Source organism: Ursus americanus, chromosome 2 (assembly GCF_024610735.1).
Source record: "Ursus americanus isolate L20-20 chromosome 2, mUrsAme1.1.p, whole genome shotgun sequence".
NCBI classification, from domain to species: domain Eukaryota; kingdom Metazoa; phylum Chordata; class Mammalia; order Carnivora; family Ursidae; genus Ursus; species Ursus americanus.
The window spans coordinates 17023790-17046623 of record NC_142128.1 but is presented as its reverse complement, the minus strand read 5'-3'; the positions used below and the strand labels follow the sequence as shown (position 1 = coordinate 17046623).

The 22834-nt window shown below is 54.3% G+C and overlaps 2 protein-coding genes across 9 annotated transcripts; one reads left to right on the top strand and one right to left on the bottom strand.

Moving 5' to 3' along the window:
* Positions 1-550: 550 nt before the first annotated feature.
* On the top strand, positions 551-4331 carry HIRIP3 (HIRA interacting protein 3). 2 transcript variants are annotated; one of them, XM_045785946.2, is made up of 7 exons: positions 551-685; positions 763-877; positions 997-1111; positions 1362-2377; positions 2478-2646; positions 2730-2828; positions 2920-4331. In XM_045785946.2, the coding sequence occupies exons 1-7, from the start codon at positions 621-623 to the stop codon at positions 3081-3083; spliced, it is 1743 nt and encodes a 580-aa protein (XP_045641902.2). In that variant the 5' UTR covers positions 551-620; the 3' UTR covers positions 3084-4331. The 2 variants fall into 2 exon arrangements, with proteins under 2 accessions (XP_045641902.2, XP_045641901.2); XM_045785945.2 differs by having other exon boundaries at positions 763-883.
* Positions 4159-22616, bottom strand: TAOK2 (TAO kinase 2). 7 transcript variants are annotated; one of them, XM_087869026.1, is made up of 19 exons: positions 21832-22615; positions 18598-18764; positions 18343-18414; positions 18143-18244; positions 17608-17653; positions 17380-17476; positions 17118-17231; positions 16920-17011; positions 14596-14689; positions 14411-14492; positions 13431-13598; positions 12995-13273; positions 12675-12836; positions 10835-11200; positions 10549-10752; positions 9994-10233; positions 6638-6850; positions 5500-5682; positions 4159-5408 (listed from the first exon to the last, which is right to left on the bottom strand). In XM_087869026.1, exons 2-19 carry the CDS (start codon positions 18727-18729, stop codon positions 4887-4889), a joined length of 3168 nt encoding a protein of 1055 aa, XP_087725152.1. In that variant the 5' UTR covers positions 18730-18764; positions 21832-22615; the 3' UTR covers positions 4159-4886. The 7 variants fall into 7 exon arrangements, with proteins under 7 accessions (XP_087725152.1, XP_045641900.1, XP_087725162.1 ...); XM_045785944.2 differs by having other exon boundaries at positions 12995-13255; XM_087869043.1 differs by lacking the exon at positions 4159-5408 and adding an exon at positions 5820-5927 and having other exon boundaries at positions 5554-5682.
* Positions 22617-22834: the final 218 nt, after the last annotated feature.

Sequence of the window (22834 nt, the reverse complement as noted above, 5' to 3'; positions counted from 1 at the left end):
CTTCCGGAGACTCCGTAAGGCTGTGTCCGCCGGGACTACAACTCCCACCGTACCCCGCGCCCAAGACTCTTAACCACAAGGGCTGCCCTCTTATGAACACCAGGAAAAGAACGTAGCCTCCAGCGGCTACGCTGAAGATGGCGTCGCAATGATGTCATAAAGATGGCGGACGCCGGAGGTACCTTTACGGATTCTGGACGTACTTAGCAATCGCAAGCCACAAGGCTTTCCCCCAGGGATTCCTAGTCTTCAGGCGAGAATATCCTTTTTCATATGTCTGTCGAAATCACAGCGGCCTAGCTAGTGCCCGTGACCACGGACGGAGGCAGTGTCGCGGGTTGATTACGTTACACCCGAAAGCTGCCGGCGCCGAGCCGGTTTCTAACGAGAACTTTAAAAAAACGACTGATCCTAAGGGAGGAGCCGCGAACCCCTCCAACTGCCTGCGGCAAGCAAGTTTTGTCTGGAAAAGCTCTCGGTCCAAGCGACCCGCGACCGACCCCCAACGGTCCCTCCCCTCTCGGCGCCACGACCCTGCGAGTGCGCAAGCTCCTGTCAAACGCAGTGACGGAGGCCGAAGAGAAAAAAAGGCGGGAGCCACCAATCCTGGGTGGAGCAAAATGGCGCGGGAGAACGAGATGCAGGAGTTCATCCGTGGCTTCTTCCGAGGCCGTCCGGACCTCAGGTGCACTAGAGGCTGTCGTTGGGGTTGGAAAGGGCAGGGGCGGGGCGGGGACTCCGTCTTGACACATGTCTCCGCAGCACGCTCACGCACTCCATCGTGCGGCGGAGGTTCTTGGCTCACGCGGGCCGCGACCACCTGGAACCTGACGAGAAGCAGGCGCTGAAGCGGCTGGTGGAGAAGGAGCTGCTGAAGGTGCAGGTGTGGGCGCGAGCCTGGGCCACCAGAGGCGGGGTTTGTTGCTGAGGAGGAGGGGCCTGGGAGGGGGTAGGGAACGCAAACTTTGTGCACGTTTTGCCCTCTCACCCACGCAGGTGGATGAAGCAGAAGCCAGGGAAGAGACGCTAGATCTTGCCAAGAAGGCAAAGAGGCCTCCCACCCCCAGCAGTGGCCTCGGGAGGAAAAGGTTCCGTTTCAATTCGGAGTCAGGTTAGTGCCTTCTGCATAGTTGGTTCATTTAAAAGGTATTTACTGTGCGTGTATTATATCCCAAGGCATTGGATGAGGGCCCAAGGCCAGTGAGTCTGGAACCAGGAACGGGGGGGTGGGGTGGGATGGGAGGACTGATTGATAGCTGTTTTCTGTTGCCCTTCCCTCCATCTGTCAGAGGCAACCAACCCCAACTGGAAGAAGGGACAGAAGGAACCCATCCCAACCTTCTTTTCTCTCCACATTCCAGAGCCCGGCTCTGCAGCCTCCAGTCCAGACTGCTTTGGCCCCCCAGCAAAGAATGGGATGGCGGCAGCGGAAGTCAGTCCAGCTGAGGAGGAGAGTCCAAAGCGAGCCTCAAAGAAAGCAGTTGAGGAGAGCAGTGATGAGGAAGAACAGCAGAGGGACCTGGCTGCAAAGACTGGATTAGAGAAGGTGGAGGCCAAGGAGAGCAGTGAGGAGGAGGAAGAGGGCTCTGCCAGAACAAGTAAGGTCTCAAAGGAAGAAAGCAGTGAGGAAGATGAGGAAGAGGAGGAGGAGTCTAAAGGCAGGATTAGGAAGGAACCTCTGACAAGGAATAAGGAGGCGCCAGGGAAAACCTCAGCCAGTAGGAAGCAGGCCAGTGAGGAGAGTGAGGACAGTGAGGAGGAACCTATCCAGAGGACAAGAAAGAAGGCGGAGGGAAAGAAAGGAGCTAAAAGCCACCAGGAAAGTGAAAAGGACAGTGAGGAGGAGGACATCCTAGCCAAAAAGAAAGATAACAGAGAGGAAGAGGAGGAGAATTGGAAAGCTGGAGCCTGGGGCAATGGAGGGAAAAAGTCAGCTTGGGAGGAGAGGCGCTGTAAGCAGAAAAGCAGGGCAGCAAGACTGCTGGGAGACTCAGGGGACAGAGAGGAAGAAAAGGAAAAAGCAAGAGCAGGCAGTGGGGATAACAGAGGGGAAGACGAAGAGCCCCTGGTGCAGAGGAAGAGAAAGGACAGGACCCCACAGAAGGGTGGGAAAAGGCAGAGTGGAAGCAGCGAGGATGAGGAAGACAGCTGGAAAAAGGTGAAACCAACTACTGAAGGCACTGGAAAGACCGCCAAAGTGGGCAGTATCAGTGGTAAGGCAAGCGACTCGGAGAGGGAGGTGAGCGACAGTGAAGCAGGGGGAAGCCCTAAGAGGGAGAGGGAGAACCACTCTTTCAAGAAGAGCTCCAGGAAAGGCAGGACACGAAGCTCCTCCTCCTCTTCCACAGATGGCAGTCCGGAACCCAAAGGCAGGAAGGTGAGGGTGACAATGGGGTGGGAGGCCACCTTTAGGGAAGAGGGAGACCCTGACTCAAGTCCAGAAGGTTTGGCCTTCAGCTGCTGTCTTTCCTGGACAGGCTGGCTCTGGTCGCCGCGGTGAGGACCACCCAGCTGTGATGAGGCTAAAGCGTTACATTCGGGCCTGTGGTGCCCATCGCAACTACAAGAAGCTGCTGGGCCCCTGCCGCTCACACAAGGAGCGCCTCAGTGTCCTCCGGGCAGAACTGGAAGCCCTGGGCATGAAGGGTGAGGCTGGGTGTGCCCTGGGGGCTGCAGGAGAGGGCCTGGGCTGCTGGGGAAGAGAGGATCACCAGCCTTTTCTGCCCCAGGTAACCCTTCCTTAGAGAAGTGCCGGGCCCTGAAGGAGCAGCGGGAGGAGGCAGCCGAGGTGGCCTCCCTGGACGTTACCAACATCATCAGTGGTTCAGGTGAGGGGTTTCCTCCCACTCTCCAAGATACAAAAATCTCTGGATTTTTCTCAGACAACTGATCTCCTGCTTTTTCTGCCCCCCAACCCAGGCCGGCCACGAAGACGCACGGCTTGGAACCCTTCAGGTGAAGCAGACCCCCCAGGGGAGCTATACTGCCGGACTTTGGGCTCAGAGGATGAGCAGCCCCGTGCCCCACCCCCAGACTGGTCACATATGCGTGGCATCATTAGCAGTGATGGAGAGAGTAACTGAGCTCCTGCCCTTCCCCAGGCGGCTTTCCACATGCAGAAAGCAGATACAGCACCCACAGCCCCCATTCCAATCTGTGCCTGCAGAGCAGAAGCAGCTTTCTTCCAAGAAGACTTTGCACCCCCCAGGGACACAAGTTGTTGGGATCCTATTTCTCACGTTCTCAGTTTAAGGCGTTTACAGGGGTTTATTTTTTAAGACTCAATAAAGGAGTTTGAATCACCTCATCAAAACTGGTCCCCACTTGGGGTGCCTGGCTGGCTCAGATGGAGAAGCATGTGACTCTTGATCTTGGGGTTCCTGAGTTTGGGGTGTAGAGATTACTTAAATAAAAAAAATAAAAAAAAAAACTGGCCCCACCCTCCCTCCCTGTCCTTTGAGCCAGGAAGGTGAGGAGTGGCCCCTGTCCCCACCCAGTCTGGTTCCCTTTTATTTCCCCCAGCTTCTCCAAATGAAGTCCCCACTTCCAGACCCTGCCATCCAGTCTGCCACCAGACTCTATCAGAAAAGAGTGTGGCTCCTACCCCCCCTCCTCCAGCCTGACCAGCAAGGCCCTCATCATCCTGTTTTAAGCTGTGTTTCATGCCTAGCTGGGAGGAGCGTCTGAATAACTGGCCTTAAGAAAAATGTGAGAAACATAATGAAATGACTTGGGGACAGCTGGTGTTTACGTCTTCCTTCTCCCCTTCTGGAAACAGCCACTTAGTCCCTGGGCCAATTCTTTTCGCCTTAAAGGGGTGGGTGCAGGGCGTAGACCTGACCAATCCGAGTACCTCAGGCCTCTGGCATACTCGCTGTTGAGATTGCTGCTAAGATGTAGGTCTGGAGCTGCCGGGAGCCTGTGTATGAAGTGAACCTTCTGAAAATCTTTGAAGCCCAAGGCAAAGGGAAATAGAGGCTGAAAGACTGATGAATTCCTTTAAAGCTCTGGATCCAGCCATGCCCAAAGTCATTAAAATCACTGAAATTTTTAGTTACACAGCCCAATAAATTCCCTTTTTTAAATACAAGGAACACTATCACCTCCCACCGAACAGTCCTTAATACACAACTTGGACAGAAAGGGTGAGTCCCGGGGTCTGTTAGAATAACCAACAGTTTATTAAAAGCTTGCTGTGGGGCTCTGTGCCAACCCCATAGCTGGGAGGGGCTCCCATGACTGCCCCCTGGCCTGGGAGCAGCCCCTTCGGAAGGTCCTTCCCTTGTTCCCCTGCCCCAGCTCTGATCTCAATTAAAAAAAAAAAAGATAAAGGACAAGACGGCACAGGACGTCAGACAGCAACGGGGGGAATGGAGAGACCAGGCAACCTGACCCCAAGACCCCATCCTGATCCTTCTTTCCTAGGAAGGCCTTTTCCTTCTGCTCTCCCCACCCCAGACCTGCTTTGCCACACCCCAGGTCTGGGGGGGCCTGGCATCCCCGGTCCACGGCCCCATTACACGGGGTAGTATAGTTCTTTGAATATAATATATCTAGACCCACCCTTCCCCTCCCCCAGGGGACCAGATGAATATTTGACACACACACATCTCCCTCCTTTCCCGAGGCTGTGATGGAGAGAGACCCTGGCACCATGGTGGGGAGGCAGGGGCTCCCGGTCAGCCTTGAGGCACCTATGCCCAAGCTCGCCCTGGGCCACTGGCCAGCCCGAGAAGCTCGTGAGATGAGGAGGTCTGAGGGGAGCTGGAGCCAACATCCTGTCCCCCACCCTTGGGTGGGCCTCAAGCTTACAGCCCTCCAGGATCAGGCTCCACCCACCCCTGCCCCTGCCCCTGTCCCATTCCTCTGCTCATCCACCCTGCACTTCAGGAATAGAAGTGGGAGGAACCATTGAGGATGTGGGAAGCGACACTGGTGCTACGGCTCAGAGGCCCAGGCACTGCAGCGGCAGGTGGGCCCACGTTGTCACTGCCACTGCCCCCTGAGGCTGCCCGCCGCAGGGGCTGAGGGCTGTTTCTTAGCAGCAGCAGGGCTCCACCACGGGGTGTACCACTCTGTGTGGGGGGCCCCAGCCAGTTTGGGGGACCTGGAGGAGCCAGCAGAGAGGGCTGACGCCAGGCTGGGGGGGGCATGCCTGGTGGAGGAGGACCATGGCTCCAATGTGCCCCCGATCGGGGAACAGGACGGGAGGGCCAGGCAGGGGCAGGGGGTGGAGCGGGATAGCCCTGGGCAGCAGCCTCGGCTGGGATGCCCCCCAGAGCCATACTGGAGAAGCCCAGCCTCATGCTCTCGGCATCGAAAGCCTCGATCTCACGGGCCTGCCGCTCGAGCAAACTCCGGATTCGCTCGGAGCGCCCTGTCTGCAAGGCCAGCAGCTCCTCTTCCACCTGGGACACCCAGAAGAGAGGTTAGCACATCCGGGGGCGGGAAGTGGGGAGCCTGCCCTCCCAGAGCGTCCTGGCATCAGAGCCCCCTTACCCGCTGCTCCAGCAGTGCCCGCCTCAGAGCCACCCTCTGCTCCAGCTCCCGCAGCTCCCGCTCATGCTGACTCTCTGTGCGGATCTTGATCTTGCTCTGGTAGGCATTGAGCAGCTCCAGCTCCTGTTGAAGCTGCTGCCGCAGGGCCTGGAATTCTGCCTCCTGGGTCTCATCAAGCCGCAGCTGGCAAACAGGAAGAGCTCATTTCAGGGGCCTCCTCCCCCACCCCCACAATCCTCCCCTGCCCCAGGTAGGCCTGGGCCCTAAGGTTTCAAGTAGCAGCCAGTCTCAACATCTATCAGAATGAAAGATCGTCATACCCTGTGACACAGCAATTACACTTCCAGGAATTTATCCCCCAGGTATACTTGCACATGTGCTCGGAGGTGTTCACTGAAGCGTTGTAATAGCAAAATACTGGAAACAACCTAAATGTCCACCAATAAGGGATGGGTTAAAGAAATTATGGTACATCTATACCATGGAAAATTCTACGCTGTTTCAAAAATGAGACAGGTGTACTGACATGGAAAGATGTCCAAGAAATATCAGGTGGAAAAAGAAGAGAACAGTATGTACAATACGACCCCATTTCTGTTTAAAATTGTATGTCATTTTCCAAATACGCATAGGGAAAAAAATCTAAAATACAATTACTCACAGTTACCTCTGAGAGGTGGGATTGGGTGAGAGAACGGCAATGAATAGGGGGCACTTTGATGTTTTACACTATGTGTAGTTTTTAATTGGCCCATCCCAGTGTTGTTGTGTGATCACTCTTAGAACAACAATCTTCAAAATCCTCCAGAAGTCTGAGTAAATCGGCCCAAGGGCCACAATCATTTTGATTTGCTCCCTGTTAACACATTAAACTAACTCAGGCCCAGGAAAAAATTATAGCCACTCTTTCCTTGCTGTTCTTGGTAGTCAGGCTGGCTTTGTCAAGACCTTAAGAAAATACTTGAGAGAGACAATAAAACCATTGCGGAGAACTCTAACAGTGGGAGAGTATCCAAGTTTCCCCCAAGAACAAAAGCCCCGTCTTTGTCCACACTCTCCCATTCCCACTCCCCATAACTAAGCTGGGCGTACAGAGGCCAGCCTCCACCATGCTCCCTCCCTGGACCCCAGGCCTCACCGCCTGTGAGCTGAGCATCTCTGAGATGGACTGGTCGTACTGCTCGGCTAGGATTGCCAGCTTGCGGGTCTGTTCTTCCTTGAGCCGCTTAAGGAGGCTCTTGTGCTGAGCTTTGGGCGTGGTCTCCAGCAAGTGTGCCCGCAGGGCCTTGTATTGCCGAGTCTGGATCTTACACGTCTCCTGGAACTGCTTCTTGATCTGCAGCTCCTTAGACTATGCAGTGGACGGACCAAGGGGAGATGCGGGCAAGGGAGAGGAGGAGGAGGAGGAGGAGGAAGAAGAGGAGGAGGAGGAACAACCAGGGAGAGGGGGAGAAGAGAGAGAGAGAAGAGGAGACAGAAGCAGAGACAGGGAGAGGGAGAGAAACAGAAAACATGTTAGACAGAGGGGGCGGGGGGAGTTGTATACAGACAGACATGGAGAGATGGGATTGTGTTGAGAGAGATCAGGAAGATTCTCAATGGGCAAGAGATACAAAGTAAACAAGACAGGTGCCAAGAACATGTTCAGAGTTGGGTAGAAAACTCACAAGAAACAGCAGGAGAGTTCATGGACAGGGAACTGAAAATCTTTAGGGTACTGAGTGCACACAAGAAACTCTGACCATGCAAAGAAGGAGAAAATACAACCCAGAGACAGAAGCCAAGAGAGCAGATACAGAATGTGCATAAGAGTGAGAGAACCAGGTCACACAACACACCCATGGAAGAGAGCAACACGGCTAAGGAAAGACAGAGGAAGTCCCAGGTTCAGCACCTCAGGGTGGGAGGGAGGGAAGGAGGATAAGCTCCGAGCTGAGAAATGGATAAGGAGTAGCCCCATCTTGGGCCACACCAGGGAAAGGGGCAAAGGAGATGGCCAGAAAAGGCCTGACAAGTTCAATGGGCCAGCAGGTGCTACCCTGACCAGATCTCCACATTCCAGCCCGGCCCCTTATGTACTCAGCTCCCACTCCCAAGCCCAAAACCAATCCCATTTCCATGCGCCCCAACTCTGCCTGGTCCCCCAAACTCACCACCCCCTACTGTAGTGGGTTTGTAGTCCCATCCCCACGCCCTCTAGGGTAAAGCCTAATGCCAGGAGAGAAATTCAGCTCCCAGACAGAAGGGAACCACATAGGGAATGGGTTGGGAGAAAAGGCAGGGGATGAGGACCAAAGGACCCGGAACCTAAGGGCTCGCTGGAAAGAATCCACCAACAGGGGAACTATGGGACCAAGAAGTCTTGTGGAAGCTCAACAGGGGCTCAGACCTCCGAGCTGGTGGTGGTCATGATGCAACGAAGCTATGAAGGCAGAGAGGATGAGGCTGAGGAGTGAAAGGGGTTAAAATAACGTAGATGGGGGTGAAGAGGTCATGGAACTGGGGGCCAAGGGTCCAGATTGGGGGCATACCCGGGAGGCTAGGCGGCAGGACAAAGCAGACAGAGGCAGCCTGGGCCAAAGGTACAGTTCCGCTCAGATATTTTATTTGTGTTTGTCTTTTTCTTTTTTTTGGTGGGGGAAAGGGGACAGGTTGGAAGGGAGACAGAAAAACAAAATCAAAGAGAGAGAAAAAAAAAACATGACTTCCCACCCACCGCCACCCCCCGGCCCCAGGCCTGAGTTGATGAGGGTGAGGATGAGCACACACACAGCGGGAGAACAGCAATAATTTAGGGTAGGGGAGGAGTGTCAGGAGAACACGAAGTGTAACTTCCGGACTCCACGGTGGAGGAGGCTGCCTGTCTAGAGGTCCAAAGGACTGGGGTGAGGTGGGGAAGCAAACTAAGGAAGGAGGGGTGAAAGGGAGGAGAGGATTGGGACTGGAGAAACCTCACTGAGTAGTGGGAGATAAAGTGCTCGATGCTCTAGATTCGGGCTGAGGAGGAGCTAGAGTTGGTTACCTCCAGGGAGGCAGGGCCCGGGACTGGCGGGTTCGGGATCGCCGCCCAGTTAGAGTCCCAGGCGCTGGTTGGCGAGAGGCAGGAGGACCTAGCCGGCGCTGGCTGCGTGGCAGCAGCCGGGGAATACGGCTGGGCCTTTCACCCCGGAGCAGGCCCCAGCTGGCCAGTGTATGGATGGCCCAGGGGGGCAAATGTGAGGCTAAACCCTGGCTGGCCCGTGCCAGGCGCCAGTTCCAGCCCTTGCACAGGGTCCAAAACCTCGCCAATAGGGCCAGTGGGTGTCGGGCAGCACGGGGATTACCCCGCCGGGGCCCAGGGACAGGCAAACGGCTGCGAAAGCCACCCTTGTTGGTTTTGGGGTAGAGTGCAAACAGGCCCCGGTCCCCCACAGACCCACAGCCCTGTAGGGCACGAAAGGCCATGGGCGATAGGTGCAGCAAAGCCCACAACCAGAGTCGAGAGATACCCCGGTGCATCCGGGGGCCCTGCTGCCGCACCCATTTGCCCCCAGCTGCGAGAGCTGCCAGAGGTATAGCCAGGCCTGGCCAGGCTAGGAGCCAGGCGGCCCCAAGGCCCAGAGGGACACCCATAAGGCCACGGCGCCAACTCAGACCCAGGACGGCCCCCAGTGCGGTGCCCTGAGCCAGGAGTAGGAACAGACTGGGGGGCAGGTGCAGAGCCGTACAAAGAAGTAGGTAGGAGGCCCCCAGGCCCACCAGCCCCACCTCAAGGGCCAGCAGCGATGCCTGCAGGCCACCCCCGCCCTGCGCTGCCAGCAGTGGGAGTAGCAGCAGAAGTAGTAGGGGCAGGAGGCCAGAGGAGGACCCCACTGCAAAGGAGAGGCCGGCCAGGAGACCATGGGACAGAAGTCCAGGGAGCTGGCTAGCAGGGCCATGCCTCAGATGTGTTGGAGGGGGTTCAGGCGGGATGTCTGGTGAGGGACAGCCATCTCCAGGGTCCCTCGGGGTCCTAATTGGAGCTCCCTCTTCCTCTTCCTCCTCCTCAGGGACTGGGGTCAGTGCTGGGCCTGGGATCCAGCCAAGCTCAAATTCCTCATCCAGGAGACTCCCATCCTCCTTCCCCCATAACCTCCATTCCCCAGCCGCCTCCTGGCCTACAATGCTCCTCTCCTGGGGTGCCAGGGATGGGACTCTAAGTTCCTCTATCTCCTCCTCAGGCAGACCCCAAACTTCCTCATCAACCAAACTCCTATGTTTTTGTGGACCAGGACTAGGGGTCCCTGATTCTTCCCCCAATATCCTCTGTTCCTCTGGCTCCAAGGTGGCCCCTTCCTTTCCCAGAATCCTTCTCTCTGGAACTGCTTCCTCCTCCTCTCCCAGAATTCTTTGGTTCAGGACTGCCTCCTGGCCAGATGAGCAGGGCTGCTCCTTTCTAGGGGTGCCTGTGCTGGGTGGTCCCAGAGCCCCAGGAATGGGGAGCGGGAGGCCCGGGGGACGCTGGCCTGCACGTACTTTGAGGCTCTTGGGCTGCTGGCGAACCTGGGCCGCATGCTTCTGCCGCAACTCTTGCTCACGCCGCTTGTTGTACTCCAGCTGGTTGCCCAGCTCCGTCTGGTGCTGCAGGCGGGTGAGCTCCGCCCGTGTGCGCTGGACGGCCTGGAGCTGCCGTAGCTCCAGCTCCCGCGTGGCCTCATGTTGCCGCAGCAGCAGTGCACACTCCAAGTCCTTCTGGGTTTGCTTCTTGTTCAAATCCTGAGGTAGAAGGGAGGCAGGGCCCGAGCCTGGTCAGGAAGCCTTGTTGGTATCAAGAGAGCTCCAGGACTCTCTGGAAGAGGGAGCCAAGCACAGGGAACTGAGGGGTGCAGGGGAGCCAAGCTCCTGGCTAGCCTGGGAACAGGAGCCTAGGGAGCTCCAGCAGGTCTGACAGGCATGAGGAAACAAGGGGTGTGGAAGAGAAGCCAAGCCGTGACATGAAAGAGGGCAGAGGGGAAAGATGACCCTAAGCGAAGCAAACGGAAGGGGTAGGCGCCTGTGCTGCGGGAGGGAATGGGGGATGGGGTGGCCTACCTCTCGCAGCAGGTCCTGGTCCAGGCTGTGGCGAGCCAGCAGCATCTTGCGCTTATACTGGCGACACTGAAGCTCAAAGTACTGGCGCTGCCGCCGCAGCAGACCTGCCTCCTCCTCCGCCTGGCACTGCTGGAGCTGCTCCTTCTGCCGCAGAAGCCACTCGGCCTTCTCCCGCTTGGGGGTGCTGGGGTTCTCCTGGAGCTCCTGGGCAAGGCAGTGGGGAGGGCAGGGGGTCAGGGCGCCTCACCCACCACAGGCCCCACCCGAGGCGATGGCCCCATCCCACCTCTTTCAGCTGCTCCTTCCGAAGTTTGTAGGTTCGCTTCTGTGCCTCCAGCAGGGCGGCCAGCTCCTTCTTCTGCTGCCCAAGGATGTGCTGCTGGAACTTACGCTCCTCGGCCTGGGCAGCTCGAGCCTCCTTCTCTCCAATGGCCTGGTGCCGCCGGGACAGCTTTTCTGCCTCAGCCCCAAAGCCAGCCCGCTGGGCCTCAAGCTCCCGCTGCAGCCGCGCGCTGTGCTCCTCACGTTCACCCCTCAGCCGTGACTCCAGAGCCAGCAGCTGTTTCTGGTGCTGTCGTCGCATCCGCTTATAGCCGCTCAGCTGCTCCCGCAGCGCGGAGTCCTGCTCGTGCTCCTGGATCTGGCGGCTGACCTGGGGCAGGAGAGAGGATGAGGAGTGGGGCTCGGCCCTGCCCCATCTCATTAACACGATCGTCGTGCTCTACTGGAGAACACGCGTTTCAGATTCATGGGTTTAATTCTCATTTGGTGCTTTCCTCACACTCGGCCCCTCTGAGCCTGCTGCCTCCATAGGATGATGGACACACAGTCTATGTCACAAACCGTTGAGACCCACACAGGGCCCAGGACAAAAGTGGCAACAATTCAAATTAATTCAAAATCAGACACGCCTGGGCTACACTCCCAGCTCGGCCACTTACTAACCGTGTGACCTCAAGCAAAGTAATGACATTATGCCTCCGCTCCCTCATTGGCTAAATGGAGCAATGATACCCTTCTGTAGGAAGCTGTGGAAATTAAGTCTGATACAGATGTCATAGTGTCTAATAAAATGCTCTGACCTAACAAGTGTTGGCTTCCTTCCATTTCAGCAAACACTAAGGACTCCTTACACAGTCCAGGTATGGAGCTAGGAGCTGGACCATGAGATGTTGGAGTATCAAGAACACTGGCCTGGATGTCCCCATCTGAGGTTTGGAGCTCAGATCCCATTGTAAAGTGGGCATGACTCCAACTAGTCCAGGTGGCTAAGTCCCTGGAAGTCACAGACCTCTCTGCACAGTACCACAAAGCACTAAGCATCACAGGATCTGAAGAGCTGTCCTAGCACAACAGTCAACCATAAGCATTAGCCATAGAATATACTAGACTAACCACCAGCCTCCAAGGGAACTGATGTTGGTGCTTGCAGTCAAGCAAGAATGTAACCTAAAAGTTTATTGAACGTACGGATGAAAAACTATGTTTTATGAAAACTCTATCCATCTTTTCCTGTGAACTGAGAAAAACATAACCATGACTTGATTTTGGGAGGACCAAGGTCCTGCTTAATTTAAAAATTTGAGAACCACCAAAGGTGTTTGGGGAAGCGCCTTGGACAACAGCACGCCTGAGTCACGACTGCCTTATCTCTCAAATGGGCTTGTACCCTTTCCCTACAGAGGAGCTGGAAGGATGAGATACAGGTATGGGTGTGAGCCTGAGAGCCAAACAATGGTATGAGGCAGACACTGGCCACCATTCCTTGCCCTCCAGGGGCACAAAACCCAGCACACCCATCATAATGCCATTTAGGAGCAACACAGCACAGGGATGTGAAGCACCTGGCTGGCCAGGAGCCTGGGGAGACACCCCAGGACATGCTACTCAAGTCTAGCCAGGAAAAAGGAGTAAGAGTTTCCCAAGCTAGGAATACCCACATTGGGCAATGTGACCAAAACAGTCTGTTGCGAGAAGACAGTGGGGAGGGTCGAGGAGAGAAGGCAAGAGACAGCAACAGAAAATGAGGGTGCAATCTGGACTTAATCCAGTGCCACAGGTGGAAAAAATCATCTCTGGACTTAGAGTTTAAGGCATCCAGGCTGAGGGAGGATGGCCACACTTACCAGGGAGGCAGTACGGATGGTGGCAAAGTGGTCCCGGTTGCGACAGTAGGCCCGGCGGCGGGCAGAAGAGGTGGTAGAGGTGGGAGCCGGGGCTGCCGGTGGCTGGAGAGGGCTGGGGGTCATCTCTGGCTGGTAGGGGTCATCATACAGGTTGTCAGAACCCTAGAGGAAGGGAAGGTAAAAGGAATGCCCAAGGTTCAGGGCCCTAAGGGAGTTCCCTGGAGACCCAGTGAGACTTAGAGAAGGAGCAATCATGCTTGGGAGGGAGAACTGGGGCTCAGCCTGCTCACCATCAGGCTTACTGAGGGTGAGCTGCATACCGGCAGTCGGTGGATGATGGAACTATGGGAGGTGACCGTGTGCTCCCCTTCCTGCATCATAGCCATCTCTCGGGCTTCGGGCCCTTCCTCTTCCTCCTCCTCCTCTTCTTCTTCCTCCTCCTCCTCCTCGTTGTCTGAGGCATCCGCTAGGCTGTTGACTGAACTGCTCTGACTGGAGGCGCTGATGGACATGCTGGGCACTGAGTGGCTACTCTCTAAACTGGTCAGCGTCCCAGCCCGGTGCATATAGGGCTCGGCCTCCTGTGGACAGGGCGCAGGCTGTTGGGCAGGGAAGGGGAAGGACAAGGGGTGTGTATATGGAGGCAGCACAGGGAGACAGAGGGTAGGAAGAGGGAGAGGGAAAGTGAGCCAAGCAGCTGCTAGGAGGCCAGCATAACACAGTGGTATAAAAGGGTAGCATGCTAAGCTGGGTCACCTCCTCTTCCTCTGGGGCCTCAGCACCAGGGCCATTGGGTGCCTCCTGGAACAGTATCTTCTTCATCTTTCGGTACTGCAGGTTGTCTAGCTCCCGCACAGCATCCTTAGTCCTCTGGATTAGGTCCATGATGACTGTGGGTGGCCGCTCCCGGAGCACAAAGCGGTGCTGAGAGGAGAGAATGCTGAGGCCAGCTGCCGAGCACCCTGCCCCCCTCCCCCCCCTATATCCATGGGCTTTGGCATTCCCTCTGCCCTGAGACACTTCCCTGGGGCCCATGCCCACCATAAGCTGATGCTAGCCTTGTCTTAACCCTGCGCCCACATGAGTTTTCACCACGCAATCACTACTCCCAGGACAGGCTCCTGTTCCTCCAGGCACGGCTGACAGACAAGACAGTCAGGAGATCTGGAATGTAGCTCAGGTCCTCTATCAAAGTGCTGTGTGCCGCTGGACACATCATGAGGCCTCTCTGAACCTCACAAGGTATCCCACGATTACAGAACAAGTAGGTCAAACTAGACTGTCTACATCAGTTTCCAGCTAGGTCTCCTTAGGCCCCCATGGATCTGTGAAGGGAATGGGGGCCCCTCTACTGTTGATAACTCAAAACACACCTAAGGGAAATCATACATTTACCCATGACAAGGCTACACAGGCTTTTGGCTTGAATTACATCAGATCAGTGTGGTAACCCTGGTTATCGCACGCAGACCAGAAGCTCTGGCTGGCAATTATATACATCTTTGATTAATAAAAGATGGGAAAACAAATTATTACTTAATAAATAAATAAAGGCAGTCTGGTAGACAAAATCTTGCAAAACACAGAGTCCATTGGGCACTGGGAATGGGGGTGGGAATTCATAATGAAGTTCTTGGTGGAGAAAGAACTGGGAATCACTAATGTCACTGAGGGGGTTCTCAGGTGATTCTAACAGGCAACAGTTCTAGGAGAATGCTAGGCTAGTGAGCCCTCACCTTCAGAAGAACCTCTGAGGTTGGTCTGTCTTGAGGGATTTTCTGAAGACAGGAGTCAACAAAATTCCGGAAGTACTCAGACCTAGAAGTCATGGGAGGATAAGGGAGGGGTGGGAAGGCCATGAGCCAGGCAGCCTTACTCTATGTATGGCCTAACCCCTGGGCCCAGGAATCCCAGTTCTCACCAGTGTCCTGACTGGAGCACGGGGGACTCGTTCTGTGCAATGTGGTATAAGGCACTCATCGCATTCATGTTAAACAGCGGTGGTTTCCGTTCCGCTACAGAGAAAGGTCAACAGGGAGAAGGTGAGAGGTGGTAGGTGGGCAGAGGAGGCTGGAATGGAAATCAAAAGATTTGGGTCTACACCCCAGCTCTCTGACTTCCTTGCTGCATGACCCTGACCAATTCTCACAATCTCAATTAATTCCCTCTGTAAAATGTAACACGCATCCTCTCCCCTGCACACGGTGGAGCAGGGATCAAAGAAAACAACGTGTGCATAAGCACCAAAGGAAGAAGAAGGAAACACAGTTATCAGCCCAACTAACATTTATTAGGTTCCAAATAAAAACAAAAAACTTGCTAAGTGTTATGGGGAAGTTAAGGAAAAACAAGAGACAGGCCCTGTCCTCAGGGAACTTCCAGTCTAACCGGGAAGGAGACAGGAAAATGGCTGGGAAGCTGGGTGTGCATGGTGGGCCCTCAAACTGGTACATAGGCAGGGGATTAAGGGTAGGTCTTTAGAAAAAGGGATATTGGAGCTAGGCCTCAGATTAGAAATTACAAGCCAGGTGCTCCTTGTGGCCCAGATAAATGTTTTGTGTTGTTTATGTTTTTTGGCCTAAACAGTGATTTTCAAATTAAATTCCAACCTAACAATTTAATAACCACCACCACCACCACCATCATCATCTAAATTTCTAGTTTCTCCTAAAAAATTAGATCTGGTGAAAAGGAGCTAACATTCCTACATAATGATGGGCTAAGCAACAGCAATCTCCAGTTTGCCAGAGCCTTCTCCACATTGCTTCTCTGATACAGACTATCAGCTGGCATTTATAATCAGGACTAATTGTTTCTTCAATAGTAGAGAAATATTTCTCTGCATTCACATCTCTACCAAAAACTAGGAATAAAAAGGACAGCTCTCAATTTTTCTTCTACCTGGCCTGTTTCACATATTTGCATCACCTGTCTGGCTGTGGCCTCAAATGACAAATGCAGACATGTGGAGATGGAAGACAAGGATATGTCCAAATCTCCGACTTCGGGCAGAAGACACAATACAAACCAAGGCAAGAAAGTGGAAAAGTTCATGGCATACTCAGGGTGTGCTCGTGAAGGGGAGAGCCAACGTTCAGGAAGCGGAACCTCTAGCTTGGTGGAAGGAAGGGTGGGGATGGCGTCAGTCTTGAAGGCAATGGGGAGCATTAACGGCTTTGCAGAGGGGAGCGAAGCAACAACACCCAGCTAGGGCAGATCTCTCTGACATAAGAGAGACTGGAGAGAAGAAGAGACTATTGGTAGGAAAGATCACTGCAAGAAGTCATTGATAAGAAGAGCTAAGGGCATCTCTTTCTTGGGCAACTACTTGTGCCTAGAACTGTGTTGAAGGCTTTACGAACATTACCTCACAAATAGTTGTTTCAGTAGTGTAAGCTGGCAGAGATGAGAACCTTGATAGGGCTGCAAGGCCTCATGAACTCACTTGAACCTCTCTGGCCTTATCACTCACTGCTTTTTACACGGCATTACCTGTAATATTCCAAACAACCGAAGCTAGTCTCAGCTCCCCATGCCTGCTCTTACCTATCTGGAATGCTCTTCCCTATAGTCTTCACACAGCTACTATTTGTCTTACGGTTCTGCTTACACAGCTCTGTTACAAGGAGACCTTCCTCAGCCCCTGAACTACGTCAAGTCCTTTGTTTTACGGTTGTACTGTTCCTTTAACTTCTCTTTTCAACTTCTATCACACTGAGAGAAAACATGCTTGTTTCCCCAACTAGAATATAAGTTCCATGAGGGCAAGAACCTCATTCCCTGCTATATCCCCAGAACCTGCTAGCATAGCATGGCACACAGTGGGCATTCAAAAAAGATATAGGGGCACCTGGGTGGCTCAGTTGGTTAAGCGTCTGCTTTTGGCTCAGGTTATGATACCAGGATCCTGGCATCAAATACCACATCGGGCTCCCTGCTCAGCGGGGAGCCTGCTTCTCCCTCTCCTTTTGCCTGTCGCTCTCCCCCCTGCTTGTACTCTGTCAGATAAATTCTTAAAACAAAAAACAAAAAACAAACTAGAGTAGTGGACAGGAAGGGAATGCTCCGAAATCTTCAGGTCTAAGAGCTGGCAGGATTTGACAGCTGGCCTGAATTGGGGATCAAGGGTAGAGTCAAAATGGACAGGAGTTTGAAAGCCTGAGGGTGAGATAGTATGGGGATGGTAAGAAAAAGAGAAAGGAGTGGGAGAAAAAAGAACAAAGGAACAGAGGATGTTGTCCTTACCCAGCTCGATGCAGGTTATCCCCAAGGACCAGACATCCACCTTGCCATCGTACTGCCCCTCATCCATTGCCAGGATCACCTCTGGAGCCATCCTGGGAGAAAGGTCAGGAGAAAGAGGCTGATCACCCACCCAGACTCTGCCAACTCCTGCTCCCAACATCCTGGGGACTCTCTCCACTCACCACTACCCCCACTCACCAGTATGGGGTGCCCACAAAGGAGTTGGCGGGTGCCATGATAGATGCAGAGCCGAAGTCCCCCAGCTTCACCAAGCCTGGCTCTGACAGCAAGATGTTTCCAGCCTTCACATCCCTGCCAGAGACAAAGCACAGGGTAAGGCATGCACCTCAGGAAGGCTGGGCAGGGGCTTTAGCACAAGTTTCCAAGAAGGCCATAGCCCACTGAATGAGGACTGGTGCAGAGTGCACCCCCTCCCAGCCATTGTCAGTGCAGCTTGTACCTATGGATCATGTTGTGGGAGTGCAGATAAGCCAGGCCCTGAAGGGCCCCGTGGGTCACAGCTGCAATCTCCACCTCCTGAAGGGGCTTCTTGTGCACTGGGGAGTGAAGGAAAAACAACAAACTGAAGGGAGCCCAAGGGTGGCACTGGAACAAGCTCCCCTGCTCCATTCTCCTAGAGCTTCTTTGCTCTTCTCCCTTCTCCCACTTGTTGGTCAGAGCCACTTACCTTCTAGAAGGTCAGAAGCTGAGCCCAGGCAATACTCCATTACCAGCTAAGAAAGGATTAAAGGGTCAGAGATAAGCGTATCTGGCCACCCCTGCCCCATCTCCCTTGGGCAGAGATCCAGAGGGTTTCTCTGCCTATCCTCCACTCATGCATTGCCCCCGGGGGGTAAAGACAGAGAAGGAGGACAACTGAGAAAACAACGTGGTCATGGGAGAGTCCCTAGAGCCAGGGACTCCTCTAGAAACAGCCCAAGATACCACCACTCCCATCTGAATCCCTTCGAAACCCCATTCTATCTCCATTTCCTCCAGCCCATGTGCCCCTTTCCAACTACTAACAGTTTATGCCAATCTTCAAACCAGCCTCTCCTTCTGGACAGGCACTGCTATTCACGGGTTCGTCTGAGGACTAAAGAAGTTGGGGGAGACCTCCTCCTTTCCAAGGTCCCTATAATGGCACCTGGAACAGGGCCCACCCAAGAGACTAGGACAAAGATGGGGGCAAAGATCAGGCCAGAGTCAGGGGGCTAGCTCACCCAAGCCGTGTGCTCCCTCAGGTAACAGCCCCGGTACTGAATGGTATTGGGGTGCCGGAGCTTCTGCAGGAACCGCACCTCCTTGATGATATCCTGCCACTTCTAAGAGGAGGTCAGGGGAGGAGAGGCTTACTCAGCCTGCACATTGTGACTGGGGTCCCCTGACCTGGCCCCCACCAGTCTTGTCAGACCTGACCTACCTCATTTGACTGCTTCCCACTGTAGGACATCTTCTTGATGGCCACCACTTCACTATTCCGGACATCTCGGGCCTAGAAGATCAGACCAGAAGGTGGTGAAGGCCCCTAGTAAGAGCTGGGCAGCGCAAAGACTTGTTGGCCCAACAGGAGAGGGCAGGAAAGGCTGGTGTGGTACAGCAGAGTAGACGGCTGTGGACCCACAGCAGGAAGAATACAGTACCCGTCGCTATCCCTTTCTCTTAAGCCCCAACTCACGAAATACACAGCTCCAAAGCTGCCATGGCCGATTTCCCGGAGATCAGAGAAGAGCTTTTCAGGGTCATCCTTGAAGAAGAGCTCAGCCACATCGGGGTCCTTCAGGCTCCCGGCCCGGCCCCCAGCTGGCATGATGGCCCCTGGGGGCCCTGAGAGTGGGGCCTGACCTGGAGAATGAAGAGCAGACCCTCAGAGCAAAGATGGGACACTCAGAGAGAGGAAGGGGCCTCTCAAGTTTCTGCCTTCTCTTCCCCTAGCTCCCTGATGAGGGGGAGGCACTGCAGAGGAAGGGCAAGGGGGAGATTAGGAACAACATCAAAGCTCCAAAAAAATGAAGTTGCCCTGGCAACCAGAGCACGGGGGCCGGGTCCCTGGAGTCCCTAAAACTGCTAGGAAGAGTGAGAGCTAAGCATCCTCACCACCCCCAGCCCTCAATAAGATCCATTTCGCTACAACCCTTACTTCTCCCCTCAAGAATAAAAGATCCCGCCTCCCAGCCAGAACCCCAGATTCCCAAGTGTCCTGTCCCACAAGTCCCATACCCCAAATATTTCCAGGCACCTTCCTGTTCCCCTTGGCGTCGAGGCCCCCTCCTCCCTCAACCTCTCACACCCTGGAAGAGAGCAGGAAACAGCCAGGCTGGAGGCAGTGGAAATCCGGCCATTGTTAGAAGTGGGTACTGGCCCAGAAGGGCCAGAGGACTTGCTCTCAAAAAGGGCTAGGGACACCGGTAGGGAGGAGATGTAAGACGGGAAGGACAGGGATAGAAACGGCATCTGGCTTTTTGGGGCCTCTCTGTGACCTGGGCCATCTTACTTGTCCAGTCCCATTGCATATGCACCATGCACAGGTACAGGACATTTGTGGCGTACAAATAACATTTACTGAGCAAGTTCAGTAAGCACCTTACATGCATCTCTCTCATTCAATCCTTACCACAACTTTATGAGGATTTACTATTACCCCTATCTTGCAGATGAGGAAACAAACTCAGAAAAGGTTAAGCCTTGCCCAAAGCTGGTCCCCTACTGCTATGCTTTTAGAACAGCCCTGTGAAATAAGCAGGGCAGAACACTAATCACCATTTCACAGATGAGGTGACTGAGGCATAGAAAGGAACCAGGATTTCTCCAAGGTCAGAGAACAGGAGCTTCTCTTCAGTCAGGCCAGTGTGCTTTTTTACTGTCTTAGCAACTCACCTCAAGCTCATCGCCCTCCTACAGGAAGCCTCCCTTGACCACTCTGGCCTTTGGGGAGAGCGCCTAGAGCACCCAGCCCAAAACCCAGAAAAAGCTCCTGCAGTACAAGAAAGCCAAGGACCCCACCCCTTTCCCCCAGGGAATTCCAGGCCAGGCTCCAGGCTAAGCACTTGTTGGAATTTAGGCACAAAAGAGCCTTCAGCAGAGTTGGACTCCCAAGGGCAGAGTTCTAGCTCCTTTAAAGCACCTAACAATTTAGCATGTAATTATATTCTGTCGTGCATTGTTTCCTGTTGTGTTGTTAATTTTGTCTCCTTAGCCCAACTGGAAGTTGGAGGGCAAGAAGCCTGACTCTCCGGTGGGCCCCCAGGGTGCAGAGGGCTCAGAATAGCCTAGGAGATTGATTGACTGCCCTCAGCCAAGCCCTCAGCAGCTCCCAAGCTGTTCAAAACAGGCCCCTTTCTCCATTCTCCTGCCAGCACCCCTGCCAAGCACCCCTCACCCCCACCACACACCCACACACAAAGGCAGGTGCTCACAACTTGCCAAAGCAATCTTCTTGACCTCTTTACCAGCACCCAGCCCAGAATGCCAACCCAGGACCCCAAGCCACATATAAGGGATGCCAACAAAACATCACACAGGGCCTCTTCCTCAAATAATGAACATCTGAGCGATTACCAAGGTCTGTGCTAAATCACAGCCACCTTCTAAAATGGACAATGTTATCACCATTCTGCAGATGAGGAAACCCAAGTCTGTCTGTCCCTAAGCTACACTACCAGTACATCTCATCAGCAACATAAAACAGGGTTTTGAGTTAAGTTCTTTATGCTTGGTCTTCTCTTTGGTAAAATGGATTACAGCATAGGGCTGTTGTGAGATTTTTAATGATATCTCAAACCTAGGAACACTATGCAGACACTTAGCATATGGATTTTTCCTTCCCTGCCTCCAGGGTCACCACAAGGATTTAATACTTTGGGGATCATCCTACCCCAGCAGCTTGGCTTTAACTGTGAAGAGACCCACTATGGCTATCATTTGTCAAAAGAGAGAGCCCTCTCAGGAACCCAGGCCAAAGAATGGAATCAGGGTAAAGATGAAGGTCACAGTAGAGAGAAAAATCCATGAGACAGAAGACAGGAGCCAGAGCCTCCCAACACGAAAAGCTTCTGAGAAAAGCCCTCCCAAAAAGGAAGCTCTTCTCCCCCTCATTCTTAAATCTCACCCTAACTCATTCTCCTCTGGATCCCTGGCCAAGAAGAGATGCCAAGAGAGAGGTAAGGAGCAGGGGCAAAACTTGATCAAGAACCTGGGTTTAAATCCTGATTCTGCCACTGTGTGACCTTGGGCAACCTCTCTGGGCCTCAATATTCTCAACTGTAAAATGGGAACACAGCAACAAAAGAGGCCCCCACAGGGTGGAGGGGGAGGTGTCACATGAGAGAACAGATGTAAAGCACTTTGTAAATGACAGATCGCTTGACAAACGTATGAGATTACACCATCAGCAAGAGGTTGGAAGGTAACGATATAGCTAGGAGAAAATATTGCTAGGCATTCCTGAACACAAATGCACACACACACACTTCCTTGAAAGGACAAGAAATCCGACCAGACCATGCCTAAAAAACAGGTAAGTGGACCCACCATGGAGATCAAAGGCAAGGGAATCAACACCCCAAAGCAATCCAGAGAAAGGGGTATAATCACGGAGAACAGGTAGCTGTGAGGGGCAAAGTGAACATGGGAGAAGACAAGAATGCAAACCCATATGATCAGTTCAAGCACCCTAGGGCGTGACCCCCATGACATCAAAGACCCTGGCACCTGAGGTCCCTCATCAGGCAGACATAATGAAGGAAGAGGAACAAGGTGGCAGCAGAAGGCACGGCTAGCCAGAGGCTGACCACTGGCCCACTGGACTTCATCCTGAGGAGAGGGCCTACCCAGGCCCAGTTCCTCAAAAAAGCGCACCCTTTCTTCTCAATGCTAGACACAGGGACCCGCGCCCCTGCACCCCGTGTCTCACCTGGTAGGGGTCACTATGGTGCCCCAGCGCTTCCGCCTCCTCCTGGGGTCCTCCAGCGGCTCTGCCAAGCAGGGAGAGGGGCAAGGAGACCTTTCCCCTTGCCACCTCTTCCTCGGCTTTCGCCCTTCCTGAGGGGCGGGCCCGGGAAGCCTCCCCTGGAGGGGAGGGGGTGACAGCCTGATCTGACCTCGCGGTCCAGTCCTCCTCCTCCTCGAGGGCGACAGTTGCTGAATTCCGGATTTCTGGTTGTGGGGTCTGAACCCCAGATATTTGAACGAAGGGAGGCTGAATCTGATATCTGAACGCGCGGGGAATGAACCCCGGATACTGGTGCACGCAGGGGCTTGAACCCCAGATTTTTGAAATCCTATGAAACAGAGCCCCAGGTTTAGAGAGATTGAGACCCGAGTCCTGGCTACGTGGGGTCTGAGGGGCAGATACCCGGATATTTGAGAAGCGAGAGGTTAAGCCCGGAAATTCGCGACCGAAGGGCCTGAGCCCCAGGTCTTCGGCCACCGACAGGGGGCCCACCCCGAGGACGTCCGGCCGCACGGCCCCTCTCACGCCGGGGTCCGAGGGTGACAGCCTTCACTCCCGCCCCGGCCTCCTCCCTTTTCCCTTCTCTCTCCTGAGGGTAGCTGAAAGATTGTAGCTAAGGACGGTCCCCGCGCCTTCTCTCCCTCTCCTCTTCAGTCTCAGCCTCTCTCCGCACCACAGCCCCGGTCTCGTCCCGGTCTCCCTCTCCCTCTTCCTCCCAATTCCAAGATGGAGACCGGGCGGGAGCGCGCAGGCGCGGTAGGGACGCCGGGCCAAAGGGGGCGGAACCCCAAATGAAATAGCCCCGCCCCTCTATCCTCACTGCCGGGGCCAGGGAGATGGGCAGCCACCGAGTCAGAGTGCGCGCGCGCTCCGCCACGCGGACCCTGGATGGGAGGAGGCGGGGAGAAGGGCTAGGCTTGGAGGGGGAGGAGCTCAGCACGCAGTCCGACAACTGGCCGTGGAG

Excerpts from the sequence above, each read along its gene's own strand:
- HIRIP3 (XM_045785945.2), top strand. The coding sequence starts at position 621 with ATGGCGCGGGAGAACGAGATGCAGGAGTTCATCCGTGGCTTCTTCCGA. Across the intron at positions 884-996 it reads AGGAGCTGCTGAAGGTGCAG|GTGGATGAAGCAGAAGCCAG; the intron begins GTGTGGGCGCGA and ends TCACCCACGCAG. Across the intron at positions 2,647-2,729 it reads GGAAGCCCTGGGCATGAAGG|GTAACCCTTCCTTAGAGAAG; the intron begins GTGAGGCTGGGT and ends TTTCTGCCCCAG.
- TAOK2 (XM_087869016.1), bottom strand. The coding sequence starts at position 18,729 with ATGCCAGCTGGGGGCCGGGCCGGGAGCCTGAAGGACCCCGATGTGGCT. Across the intron at positions 14,690-16,919 it reads GATAACCTGCATCGAGCTGG|CGGAACGGAAACCACCGCTG; the intron begins GTAAGGACAACA and ends CTTTCTCTGTAG. Across the intron at positions 14,493-14,595 it reads GTGCTCCAGTCAGGACACTG|GTCTGAGTACTTCCGGAATT; the intron begins GTGAGAACTGGG and ends CATGACTTCTAG.